The following is a 14,050-nucleotide window of genomic DNA, read 5'->3' as shown; positions in this document are numbered from 1 at the left end:
GATGACATGCACACAATAGATCGGGCTCAGTGCATTCACATCCACACTGAATGATAATTGTGTAATCAGGAAGTGCTTCAATTAAAATGTAAATTGTGTTATTTTTGTTTGATTATTGTAGAAGCTCTGAAATCACTGTAGCAGAACGTTCAACAATGTGAAAACGAAGCATCAACACTGCCCTTGAATATTCCTTCCCCTTTTTGCAATACTTCTGCATGTTAACCAAACCGTTAAGTAAACCATCATGTGTTTGGTGCAAAACCACTTTAAAACTATTGTCTTTCTTTAAGTGTGAGTAAATATGCTGATAAGCTGTACTTCTGTTGTGAAAGTATGGCAAATACCCCATTTAAGAGGATTAACCTGTGGATCATTTTTATTTTGGCAATTGTCATTTACATTTTCTGCAACGTTATCAGTTATCAGGTAAAAAGGGTCTCACTGAGAAGCACTGAATGTGGGCATGGTGTTTCTATCAGTAATATGATTGCTGCTCGGAATAACCTGATATACATGTAACCTTGCAGTGGACCAAATATTTGTTATTATTTATATTACAGATGAAATACATGAGGGTGCCAACAATTTTGTGATTTATTGCCCAACCTTGTAAAACAGAGGGAAACAAGTTTCCACATTCATGTCCTTGACATCAATGAGTCACACACGCTCACGTACGTACGGATCCCACGTTCCCACACACACCTCTGCACTCTGCCTCCTCTCACAACTAACCTAAGGGAGAGAGTGTACCTTCGCACAGAACCTGGCTAATACTTGGGCCAGACGAATACAATAACCCTACTAACACACCACCCACACACAAACAGTGAGGATGCTAGCTGGGGGCCAGCTGGAGAGAAGTGCGAGAGTGTGTGTGTGATGTTAGATGCACACGTGTGTGAGAGATTACAAAGAGCCGAGTATATAAGTGTGTTTATGAGCAAAAGTAATTCACTAATGTTACGGTTACACTGCTAATTCAGTTTGCATTGTTTGTGCAGCCGGCAGTCAAGGATGTAATAATAGAACACATTTGATTGATGTGTCTGGCAGTAAAATATGCTGCACTATGGTTTGGTTTCCAAGGTAACACATATACAAAGTGTTATTATTTACCAGAATATACACACACACACACACACACACACACACACACACACACACACACACACACACACACACACACACACACACACACACACACACACACACACACACACACACACACACACACACACACACACACACACACACACACACACACACACACACACACACACACTAAAGATTGATGCTGCTAAAGACTTTTTGGATGCCTTTTAGCGCTTGTATTGACGTTACGTTCCCTGTAAACCAGAACACCCTAATCCAGATTAGCTTTTGAATCAGTGATTCATGGAACGACTTGCTTTAATTTCCTAATGAACCCGGTTTCAGAACATTCATTTCCTTCTTTTTTGTTCATTTCCTCTTCCTCTATCCTATTTCTGGTTGTTCCCATTTAGCTTGCCATCTTTCCCCTCATGCTTTGTGAATCCCTCTTCTGCTGCCCTTGATCCATTCTTCCTCCCTTTCCTTTTCCCTCTCACCCTGTGACTGGTCAGGGGATCTAGCTCACATCAAAAGCTTTAATCCCCTAAAACAACAATCGCTGTGCGTCGTATGTACAGTGGGCCTATATGTGTGTGTGCGCCCACCCACATGCAACTGCCTGGTTGTTACGTCACTTCCCTGGGCCACATCTGATGCTAAAAATGGACATGGATAAAACGATTGTGGCCGAGGGCAGGGCTGCTGTAAAGAGGCAGTGGCGCACACACTCAGGACACATGTACACACAGACAGCAGGGGCATGGCAAGCTGCTTAACCCTGATGTCATGAATCAAACGCAAATTGCAAACTTTTCCCTTAAATCGCTCCACACACACGTTTGTATACAATAGTCGATTCAAAGCATTAAAGGCTTCTAGGATGCAAAATGCAAATGTTTCTTTCCTGAAAACCTTAAACATGATAGGATAAAGAAAACAGGAAGAATGTAAGTCTGTGCAGATTACACTATGACATTGAGGAAGATTGGTAAAAGGAAAGCGCAGCCACAGTGATTACACAATACATCTCTCTATAACAAAGTGTAAAACTCCAGCACTAGAAATCTACTCAAACTCAAATTCTATTACAATAGTTTTTTAGAAAATGCTATTAAAAATGGATCCAATGACGGGTCAAAACACCAGAGGTCAAGTGACTTGGATGAGTAATTGCACAGATTGGTGATTCTTAACAAGTGAGTGTGCAGCCAAAGGAAATATGTGATGAGATAAGTGTCCAGCTGTGTGTGTTTGGTTGTGCGTGGATATATGATGTGCAGCACTGATGGCCGGCTTTGTCATGAAACTTTAATCCTTCTGCTTTCCTATAAATACCTTTCCAATGATACGATGCATTATTCAGTATCTCACTGACCAACAGACAAACAAACACAAGCGGAAAAACACAGAGACACACACCTGGAGAGCAGAGAGAAAAGCCCAGGCCCCGGAGGAAGGAAGTCTTAAAAACATTTAAGAGGACGATGGCCAGCGGGCAAAAATAGAGTCAGATGTTTGTCCTGCTGGGAGTGCAATCCAACGCACTTTATTCTGCCCATGACCACACAGCTTGGAAGGAGCCCAAGGCTGTGAGTGTGTGTGTATAAACACATGTTCAAACTGCTCCATGCACTGAGGGAAACTTGCACTTGGCACTAGCATGGGGTGTAGAGAATGACTTGTAGCTCATATTTTCAGCCACCACCTATTTCGTCAGCAACTGACAGCTTTCTGTACTCTTTAAAATCGTGTTAGCCGACAACCATGCTGTATCTGGTCATCGAGTCATGCTGGCTGGTAAATCAGGGTGTCCAGTGAAAAGAAAGAAGGTAGGGTGACATGAAGCAGGAGAGAGAGAGAGAGAGAGAGAGAGGGGGGGGGGGGCTAATGGAAGAGGAGCTGCCACTGGGGTATTAGTCCATGGATTGGTGACACAGAAACGATAGTGAGAGGGAGGAGAGGATGAGAGGGTCAATCGATGCCTAAAAAGGTTTCACTTCCCTACAGGGACATGTGTGCGCAAACACACAACAGCCTGATCCAAATGAAAACATTATCTCTCTCTCCTACACACACACACACACACTTCGTAGGATGGCTCCATCTGGCTTCAAAGTCATAAGAAAGAGCAGCATTCAGCAGCAGGCCTGTGTGGCCAACAAGACGTAGATTAGCAATCACTTGGTCTAATTTAGGCAGAGAGACGGTCGGTTTGTGTCTCTAAATCTAGAAGACAATGCTCACCGTATTGGGTAGTCCAGAAGGATGACATGAGATCAAGCGGCCACAGCTGATAAAAGGCAGAGGATGTCCTTTTATCTCGTCCCTCACACAGTTTGCTACTGCTTCAACTTGACAGAGAGCCATTTGCTTTGCAATGATATGATCTCTGTATGGTGTGAAACAGTCTTTTGCACTTTTCCGAAAGCTGGCTACTTGGCTTCAAGGTGGTGTTAACTGAAACTAAGTTTAAAACGCCTAAAAGGTACACATAATTAAATCCTTTAACCACAGCTGTTTGGGACAGTTTGTTCCCTCAGAGACACACACCTACAGCCCTGCCTTTCATGCAGATCACTTTCTCTCTTAGATACTACATAGGCTGCGATGAGTTGGCTCAAAGTGCTAAATGAGCTCTGACTTACAAAAGAGAACAGGTCTGAACATGGAGGGAGAGAGGAACAAGGGAAAGACAGAGAGACGGCGCACTGAAAGACAGACGAAGAGGAAAGACTGGTTCAAAAGAAAAACTCCAAACGTGATCTCGCATTCCTTACATGGGGTGGAGGGTAGGAGAGAGAGAGGTGAAGAAAAAAGAGGGAGGGATGGGGGAAGGGAGAAAAAGGAGGGAGTGATAAGTGAGAAAGTTTAACTTGGCGCCAGACAGCATTTCAATGCCCGACAGGCAACCACACAGACGCTCGCACAAAATATCGACACTATGCAAGTGGCACAGAAGTCCTTTTGGTGACTTCCCATCGGCCGAAATTAGATGAGATATTTGCCCTCCACCCCCGCTCCCTGGGTCCAGCACAGAGGCAGATTCCCAGATAAAAATAGCCAGAGGAACTATTCAAACACTGCTGCCTTTCTGCAGGGAGTGTCTGCTGACTGCCCTGGACTTAAGGGGTTAGAGAGGGGTTAGGAGCCCCACTCACCACCTCCCTGAACCAGCCAAGGATCTATCACACTTATACACTCACAGACACACACGCAGCACCAATCAAGCTTTTAATCATTGTGTCACTGCTAGAATGTCTGGAGAAAATATGACATATTACCAATCTTTCTTTGACTGCTGTTGTTTCCAAATATTTCAAAATTGCAGATAATGGATTATTATACGACAAAAAAACACTTGATAAACCGGCTTCCTGGTGGTCTGTTACAAAGTCCCATTAGAGACACATTTACAGAATGCAAATTGGCCATATGAAAGTTAGTCAGTCTGCTAATTTGAATTCATAGTGGATAAAAGACCCTGTCCTTTTGTTCTGATCCCGCCTGGAATGTACATTAGCAGCCCACTGTGTGCTGGTCCCTCCTGTAAAGATGCCCTCAGCATGACCAGTGTTATTGGGGTTAATCTAAGCAGATTAGGGGTATACATTACAACAACACGCGGGCAGAGCTTTTCAATTGGCAAAAACGACCACCGTGTTGGGTACAACGACATCGGAAGAGGATTATGAGAAAGTGCCCTATGTGTGTGTCTGTGCGCGCATAACAGGTCAGGCTGTGGTGCAATGAGCAAGGGGTGAAGGAAGTTGTCTTCATGACTGATTGACTGACTAAGTGCTGCAATGACCAGCCAGCAGAGAGGTGACACTCCAGGATCTAACCTAAAGGACAGGTCATTGTGAGGATCCACAAAACCTCTCATCTGCAGGGATCAGAGGAATCAAGTTACCTGATCTTCACGTGTGTGTGTGTGTGTGTGTACGAGCATGTCATCAGACTCAGATCAGTTTCAGTGGCGCCGCCGTCACCAAGAAGCCGTTATATACCCACATGCAGCGGCACACACACACACTTTGTTTGCAAGTAATACCTTCACACACCCAGAAAACCGTGTCTCCTTCATATACACACACACTTGATATTCTTTTACAATAGCATGCCATTCTGCACCTCGCTCTGAGTCACCTCTACAACAATGTAGCTCTGTAAACTCCCCATATTACATTACAATGCACATGCATGCGCAAACACAAACAGCTGCGGAACAGTGCAGGTCAATCCATGCACAGTACCAACACACCCTACTGCATTCTCAACATGAATTCTGATACCCATTTGAAAAGAGACCCTGTGTTTGCGATGGTGGTATTAAGAGCATTTTAAAGAGTTAGCTTCAATTTAAGGTGTTACTTCAAAATAATAGGCCTTATTTGAATCAATTGTATTCATTTTGTCCTCCGGGGTACTAGAAATATGTTTCTATATAAATGCATGCATGCCTTTGCAAGTCTCTAAATGTATTCAGGAAAGGCTTGCTGAGATAGTGACTGTTGTGTTTCCCCCTCATGTGTAATGCAACACAGCCGGCAACTATTAACCTTCTAAGCAGGAATGTGGGAGGTCCAAGAATTCAAATAAAAAGCAGCAGTGTGTGTGCGATCTCTCTATGTGTACTCACACATATGTTAGTCAAATTGTTACAGTTATCCATCAACAGCCCTTCCCAACCTGACCCACCCTTTACCAATAACCGATACTACCAATATGGGGTCATGTGGTGGCTACAGCCAATGGCATCGCAGTAAAACTAGGCTCGACTCACGTCACAGACGCATGGCCTCAGGACACATTTAGTTCTACTGCTGTGTTAAGTGCGTAAAAAGTGAATTTCAAATGGAGCTCTTTAGTGTCGAACCTCACGACCCTGCAGCTGATCACACAGGTCTGAGAGGCCGATAATCTATGGGATTCAATGACCAGATTTGAGGTTAATGTGTGGGTCCCTGGGGTGGGGGTGGGGATGACAGGCCTCTAGCAGTGCTGGGCAGTGGTCAGAAGCACCAGGAAGTCAAGGGTAACCTGCCTTGTTGGCTGAGGTCTCTCTGGTCAAGGGCGGCACAGGACTAATGTGGGGAGGTCCATTAGTGTTGACTGGCTAAGCACATTGTTCCCTTTGGTCACATTCCTGGCTAAATACAGACATTTCCACAACTGAAGTCCCCGTCTACCAGAAGTCATTTGTCAACTTAGCATCACGGACGAGTTGACCATATCAAACTTTTATGAAGAACTATTGAGACAAGTACAAGAAGGCCATGCTGTCTCTCCACTGTGAGAGTTTTCTCTGTTTGTTAGAAAAACAAACTCTTTATTATCGAGTGTTAAATGCTAAAGGACTTCACAATTAAAATCACTATTAAATCACATTATAAATATAGAAATACAAAAGTGCTGCATAAGATTTTAGCCCAGTTTTGTCAGCAAATGTATTCTATAAATAGTTGATATGTTCACACCCACATTCAAAGTTAACTCTTGACAACCAACTCAATTTGCAAGCCTTTTCAGATAGAAGATAACCACTTTTGTTCGACATCATTTGCTTAAGGCTTACAGCATGTTGTCTGGGGCTGATCACAGCAGGGCACTGTCCCATAAACCATGCTGTAAAACGGTATTGGGATAATGGGAGGTAGTGGTTTTGCTGTGGTCAGCACTGCGAGGGAGTTTTCATAGATAAGGCTAATCGCTGCGCTTATCGTCACAGTGGTTGTGTGATGAGATTGAAAAGCATATGCTCACAAATGCACACTTAAACCCACACAGGGAAGGGAAAGGGTGAAATGTTCTCTCTCAATTCCTTGCTCACAAGTAGGCCTTTTGTCTCCTGCCATGCCACATCATAAAGCAGGACTGTGTGTGTGTGTGTGTGACTGTTTGTGTGTCTAGAATAAATGGCAAACTAACTCCACATGTCAATCTTTCTGGCGAACTGGCACAAAACAATAACCGTTAAACTATGTGGTTGAATGACTGATGAAAAATCTACTGGGATGTCCACATTTACTTTGCTTTCTTTCACACACTCACTCTCTCTCCACAAACACACACATGCATTTCACACACACAGAAGTGCGGTCTCTTCACTTGTCAAAAGCGCCACCAAACTATGAGCTACTCCGCACCATTATAAGTACAATGAGAGGTCCCTGGCCCCACAAGTCCACACACAATCAGCCCCAAGGCCTGCCCCACTCCCACCATTGTCCCATACTCCACACACACATACAAGCACACACACACAATGGCCACTCCAGAGCCAGGGGTCCCACTATGCAATTCCATCACACAAAGACACACACCAGTCCTTATCCCGTCAGAGAGAGAAAAGAATGACAGAAGAAAAATTGCAACCCTTGGAGAGGGATTGATGGAAGAAAATGAGTGAAACACAAAGTGCAAAGTGTGTGTGGCAGGAGTGTAGATAATATATTAGGGAGGGAGAGGCCCAGTCAGCAAGCTAATATTGTGTGTCCTGTCCTTATCAATTAAGGTTAAACAATCCATGAGTAAATCAATCTGGACAAATGTTGATATAAACTCATTTGTAAGTCAGAGCAGGAACTTTGAGTCGTTTAATAGATGGATCAATACAAATAAATAAAATCTTCACCTATTTTTTTTTTAAATAAAATGCTACGACATTAACTTTTCTTGCACACTCTGTTTTATATCATAATAAACTGAATATCTTTTGAAGTGACAAAACAAGACATCCACTTGGACTTTGAGAAACTGGGATGGACATTTTATAGACCAAACGATTAATCTAGAAAATAATCAGCACATTATTTGCTATTAAAATAATGATTTGTTTCAGCCCTGGTGGTAGTCTAACCGAGATAGGATACAACCGTCTGCTGACACATGAAACCTGTAGAATATTTTGCCTCTAACCAATCCCCTAGACTACATCAAACAGAAACAGAGACAACTGTTAGCAGCAATGATAAGATATAAATTAAAACGGATACTTTCGAACACCACAAAACCAACAGAGATCTGCCGACAACAACAGATGCAGCTCCGCCATTTCCTGCTTCATCATATCAATTCTCTATCTCAGCAGAAATCCTATCATCTACGCAGACTAATGAAGTGACTGTGGAAAACAGGAGTGCAAGGGGAAGTGTCCGGTGATGGAGAGAAAGGAGGTAAGCTCCATACAGAGGCAGCTTACCGTATGGGACATAATCCTACATAACCAAACATCCCAGGAAGGCATGATTACATTCTTTATCCTACACATATCCTGGCACAATTATATCCTTCTGTGTTCTCGAAGCGATGAGATCTACACAAGTTAAAGGTTACAACTTGTGTACTGATTGCAACCGTCGCAACAGCAGGAGATCAGAAAAGCACCACGGATTAACCAGTTCCATAATTCAACTATTTAAAGCTGCCGTTCAGATCAGAGTTGTTTTTAGATAATGCCTCTCAGGCACAGTTCTTATGTTTACCAATTAGTGCTGAAAGGATTAATCAATTACTTTATTCATCAAATGTAATACTTTGATAAAACTTCAATAGCACTTAAGCCGGCACATGGGCAAGATGTACTCGGTGATTAGTAAACTACTTTCTTTTTGATAAAAGCTTAGAATATAAGTCTATTTTACTAGCAAAACATTTTTAATTAACAATACAAGCAATTAACAAAAAATAAACATATCAAAACATTAAAGGCTGCCCCAGCCACAAAGGTAAATGTAAAATAAGAATGGTTTGATTTGAAGCACACACACTTTACACTAATCTTACATATAGTAGCTCCAGCTACTGTTACGGCCAAACTAATAAACACGCGCACACACACACAACCAAATACATCAAACCCATAACCTAAGCACAATCAATTTTTAGTACCTTCCCAGAAGGACTTAAGATATCTGCTGCCACACAAACACTGAGGTCCTTGTAATAAAGGGCTACTTGTGGTGTGATGTCATGGCAGCCTCCTCAGGGCTGCTGCAAGGAGAGGGCGTGTGTGTGTGTGTGTGTGTGTGTGTGTGTGTGTGTGTGTGTGTGTGTGTGTGTGTGTGTGTGTGTGTGTGTGTGTGTGTGTGTGTGTGTGTGTGTGTGTGTGTGTGTGTGTGTGTGTGTGTGTGTGTGTGTGTGTGTGTGTGTGTGTGTGTGTGTGTGTGTGTGTGTGTCTAGGAATGTGGAGGGCTGAGGGGCTGAGGCTGGGTGCAGCGGGAGTCAGGAGGGGACAGGGTGGGGGAAGGGAGGGGATCGTCCCAAGTGGAAAAGGGTCTCACACAGTTTGTCAGTCACTCACACGGCCGCGTGCCAAATGCTTGCCAGTAACTACTTAGGATGTCACCACGTTGCTCCAACAGGAATAAAAGCATATTAAATATGTATATTTTGTTTAGCACAAAGGGGCATAGACAATACATGTGTGTTATATACTTTCAAATGTTGTCCACTGGGTCTTCTGTGTGTAAAGTCTAATTGTGTAAAAAGTTATAGTTGTGTCTATAAAAAATGGCAATGTCAGGGAGTTTATTATTGACACTGGGAAATAATTAACTGAATAGCTGGCGAACATTATAGTACTTCCACTTCCTCCTTCTATAGAAAAGTTGCCTTGCCTTCAACAGAAAGGAGCAAGAAACTTATGCAAGCATTTCAGGAATTAGACAATAACACACACACTCACACAGAGACTTCAGCTGACTACTGGAAACCCCCCTGCTGCTCTCACTTCAATGTGCTGACAGGACAAGCACCTGATAAATGTATCGGATCACACAGTTACTGGGTTAATATCAGCTTTTTCTGTGCAGACCTGTTTAGATCCAATCACTTCCACACCACCACCAGGAGGAAAAAGAGTCTGAAAAGTAACTTATCAACACATCCAAATCTTCCAGGATTCTTAATTTGTTTTCTCTGAAAGGTGCTGGATGGTGAAATAAGGTTGTCAGGGTGACAGGGAGAGGATGTCGCTGTAACAACTGTACAGTAGTTGAACCACTTCCTCTTGAACCAGAGTACAGTACTAAAAAGCTGCACCAGATTTCAGTATCTTATCTAGCCAAACCACGGACTATTGCACTGATCCTGAGAGCAACTTTAAATCAACAGGTTTTTTGATTGGAAGCGGCTGTTGATAACTACTGTGCGTTAATCAGCGATGCAGTTACTGTCAGCTAAACAAGAAACACAAAGGTGGATAGAAATTCACAGTGGTGTAAAGTGCATTTTGGGGGGGGGTTTACTTAAGTATAAAGATGTTTCCTACTTTGTACTTCTACTTCCACTACAAATCAGGGGTCAATAGTGTACTTTTACTCCACTATATTTACCTTATACCTTTAGTTACTTTGCATATTTGGATGAATGATGTGAAATATAATCAACACTTAAATAAGACTTTAGTTACACCTGGAGTAAATTCACAAGCTACCCTGGATTGCAGTATACAAAGTCATTAAAACTAGATGCCCCTTTGCCAGCTTTGATAACACTTGAATGCATCAATAGTTATAATAAAAACATATGAAAAGGTGCATAAATAATACTTTTACTTTTGGTACTTTAAGTATATTTTGATACTAATACCTTTGTGATTTTACTTGAGTAACATTTTGATTGCAGGATTTTTACTTGTAACAGAGTAAACTCTAATACTTTTAGACAAGATCTGGGTACTTCTCCCACCTCTGTTTGCGAGTAAACAAGAAACACAATGGCGGATAGAAATTCACAGTCAAGCAAACTTACCATTATCTCCAGGTGTTTTCATGTTCTAGCTTCGAACAGGGAGCAGCTAAAGTTGGTGGTGAATTCCACAAAGTTGCCCGTGGAAAGAAAAGTCAGTCTCTGGGCCTTTTCCTCCCCCCCTTCTCTCTAGTTTGCAATCTGGGAAAAGTAGGTGAAGAAACACGGCAAACTTTTGTAGCTTCAGCGGCTCTTTCTTCGCGAGCCGCCGCCGCCGCGCGCTCTCTCGGTCCGGGTCCCCGGTTCTCTGCAGACCGTCCAAACCGACCGTCAACACCTCGCCGTTGCTCCTAGTAACTTGGACCGTTGAAATCTGCGCCGGAAAACGACCAACCGTCCCGAATGGAGCCTCTTTGAACAAGTAGTTTCGCTAACTGTCCGGAAGCTGTTTACTCCGCATCTTCGTCGCTGTTTGACATCACTCCGCCGCAAAACGCTTTGACACGAATTAACGTTGGAGTAGAAAACTCTCTTTCTTTCTTTACGGACTTTTTCTCCACTCTCTCTCACACCATTCAGTGCTGCTCTCTCCTCCCCCCCGTGCGTCTCTCCGTCCTCCGGGTGTCGTGTTTCTCTCTCTCTCTCCCCGCCCACACTGACGGGAGAGAGGGAGAGGGAGGGGGGGGGGCTAACGTGGCGAGTCACGCCCACTCACCACGAGCCGGGGGCCTCGGCTGGCGTCACTGCAGCACGCGGCGTTGCCTTGGAGACCGCCAAAACGCGTTGCCGTGGTGACATCATATCCGGGTCCTAAAAGATTCGAGAGCTGCTCGGCTTTTTACGTCAACAATCCTCGGTTGGTTACGTTTCTGATGAGGTCCCTTCATATCAGGATTGTTGTTACACTTTTTTAATCGATAAATTAAACATGAAAGCGTCAGATTTTACTAACAAAAATAAATTCAAAATCAGTATTTATGCACATCTCATCATTTTAGACACATTTTAGTGACATTTTAGTTTGGAGGAAAATACTACAAATAAAACGTAAATTAAAGTCACAGAATTTGTCCAAAAAGACTAAAAAGGGTAGACTAAATCTGATTTAAAAAAAAGAAAAGAAGCCATAAATACATTATTTTCTTTAAATATTGTCATTTTCACCTTGTTTGCCATCGATTTTTTGTTAACCTGACAAGTTAATTATAAAACATGGCAAGCTTGATGTTATTAATTGAACAAAAGTGTGTTAACAACTTATATTCTGCTCTCTTTTTCCTTGTAGGAAGGTACCCAGTTACAAAATAATGAATATGACATTTCCTGGAAGGCTTTACCTGTAATTGCTTTGGAGTGATACTTGAAATTCAATACTTGATGCCTCAATGTAGCCTACATTACATCTGAATATGAACCTGCATCCTGTTCTGATGCCAGTTTATCATTGGGCATTAACACCCTTTTCATCACCTTCTTTTGTTAAGATGCAGCCAACTGAATTAGGCCTTCAAGTCACAATGAATGAATGTTCATCGTGTGCATCAGAGCACAGAGACATCCAACCACAGAGACATCCGGTCATGTCAAATGTAACTCTTTCACCTGATAAGATGTTCAGCATGGCTCGTTAGATTGTGTGGACCGGTGTCATGCCCAGGCTTGTTTTGTGTCACCGTGACCTTTTGCTTCCTCCTGTGCCACTGATATAAAAGCTGTCACATGTTATCAATAAGTGCAGATGTGAGTGCAGATGAGTGGGTGTGTGAGGCGTCATACATGGGAGGTGAAGTGCATCTCCTCTGTTGCCTTCTTGTGTCACACCTGGGACAGTGCTGAAGGCTTCATGTGTGTTTTTGGTGCATTTGTTGTGACATCAGCAATACACACCACTGCCCTGCCTTGTCAACAGGATAAGACAGTGGTAGTAAAACAAAATAAACAAAGTCCCCTGACAGCAGCAGGGTGATTTACAAACAGGATTTCTCCTCTCTTCACTGGCCATTCTCTGACAGACGCAGGAACCCACTCTGCTCTGCCTGATAAGAAACCGGACCTAAAGAGAGGCAAATTCACGTCCAGGAAACAGCTATCCTGTCCTGTCTTCTTTTGCAGCGCAGGAACAACCCAGTGCACTGTGGCATTTTCTCACGCTGAGAATGAGAAACAAGTGAGTGAGCACTATTCCCTTGTTTCTCTATTTTTTTCTAGAGCATTCATCCACTACACATAACTATAATTTCCCTATCTTCTGATGCCTGTGTTTCTGGCTGAGGTGACGAGCTCTTTAGCGTCTTCACACCCAGGGTAAGATGAGAGGGAAGAAATCACAGAGAGGACAAGAGGTAACGGTCCAGAGGAAGAAGGAGAGAGAAAAACACCTGACAGTCAAATAGGAATGATTTAGTGATTGAGTGCAGGGTGGAAACACATGTGTGTGTGCTGGTGTGGGAACAGGCTCTATTGTAACTCAAGCACAGGAGATGACATTTACAGACAAATCTACAGTACATTACATTCTGAACACTGCGCTACACTCAGCAGCCTCCCTCTGTCCTCCTCCTCCTCACTGTGTATCCACCTCTCCTGTTTTCTCTGCCTCCTTCCTTCCCTCTGTTTGTTTGCAGTCCTGTCGTCTTTCATCCAGACGTCCGTTCTCCCTCCCTCGATCTCACACCTCTTCTGTTTCTCCTCCCGCTCCACGCCTCCCTCTCTTTGCCTCCCTCACACTCATTTTCAGGTCATCATTATTTGAGCTCAAGGTTGATGGACTCATGAGCTAAATGTGTGAGAAAATCTTAAGCGTGGTTATACATTCATGTGTATGGATTGTGAGTCAAATGTTCTTGCACATTCCCATTTTGTTGGTGAATCTAAATAATTGTGCTAACTTTTATATCCTAAAAGGTATATTCTTTTCATCCAAGAGAACCGCAGTGACGCGTCCTAAAACCCAGAAGTAAGTTAGCATTTTTACCACGTCCGGTTCCTTCGGTAAAAAGCAATGCAATTTCTCCATAGGATTTTGGAAATTAGCTGGAAACAAGGTCTGTGTTTAACCAAAATTGAAGAGACAGATCACGTTTTGTTCTACGGCATTAAATACATCAGCAGTGACCCCGATGGTGATTTTTGAAGAGTTTACGTGTCTGAAAAACGATGGTTGTTAACAAGTGGCTGAATACAGAAGTTTTCCAGGCCGTTTTACTTCATTACGCCGAACACGTAAAACACTCCCGCTAAGTTTGTTAGCCGTGTTCTGCTT

General features: G+C 43.0%; 1 protein-coding gene across 1 annotated transcript in view; it reads right to left on the bottom strand.

Moving 5' to 3' along the window:
• erfl3 (Ets2 repressor factor like 3) overlaps positions 1-11,476 on the bottom strand; it is a 51,039-nt gene extending 39,563 nt beyond the window's left edge. Inside the window, exon 1 of the mRNA XM_079691505.1 lies at positions 10,852-11,476. Within this exon, the coding sequence (XP_079547631.1) occupies positions 10,852-10,873 (22 nt within the window). The 5' untranslated portion in view covers positions 10,874-11,476. The remainder of the gene's footprint in view (positions 1-10,851) is intronic.
• Positions 11,477-14,050: the final 2,574 nt, after the last annotated feature.

This window comes from Notothenia rossii (genome assembly GCF_949606895.1).
Source record: "Notothenia rossii genome assembly, chromosome: 7".
NCBI lineage: Eukaryota > Metazoa > Chordata > Actinopteri > Perciformes > Nototheniidae > Notothenia > Notothenia rossii.
This window is presented reverse-complemented; position numbering and strand designations above follow the sequence as displayed.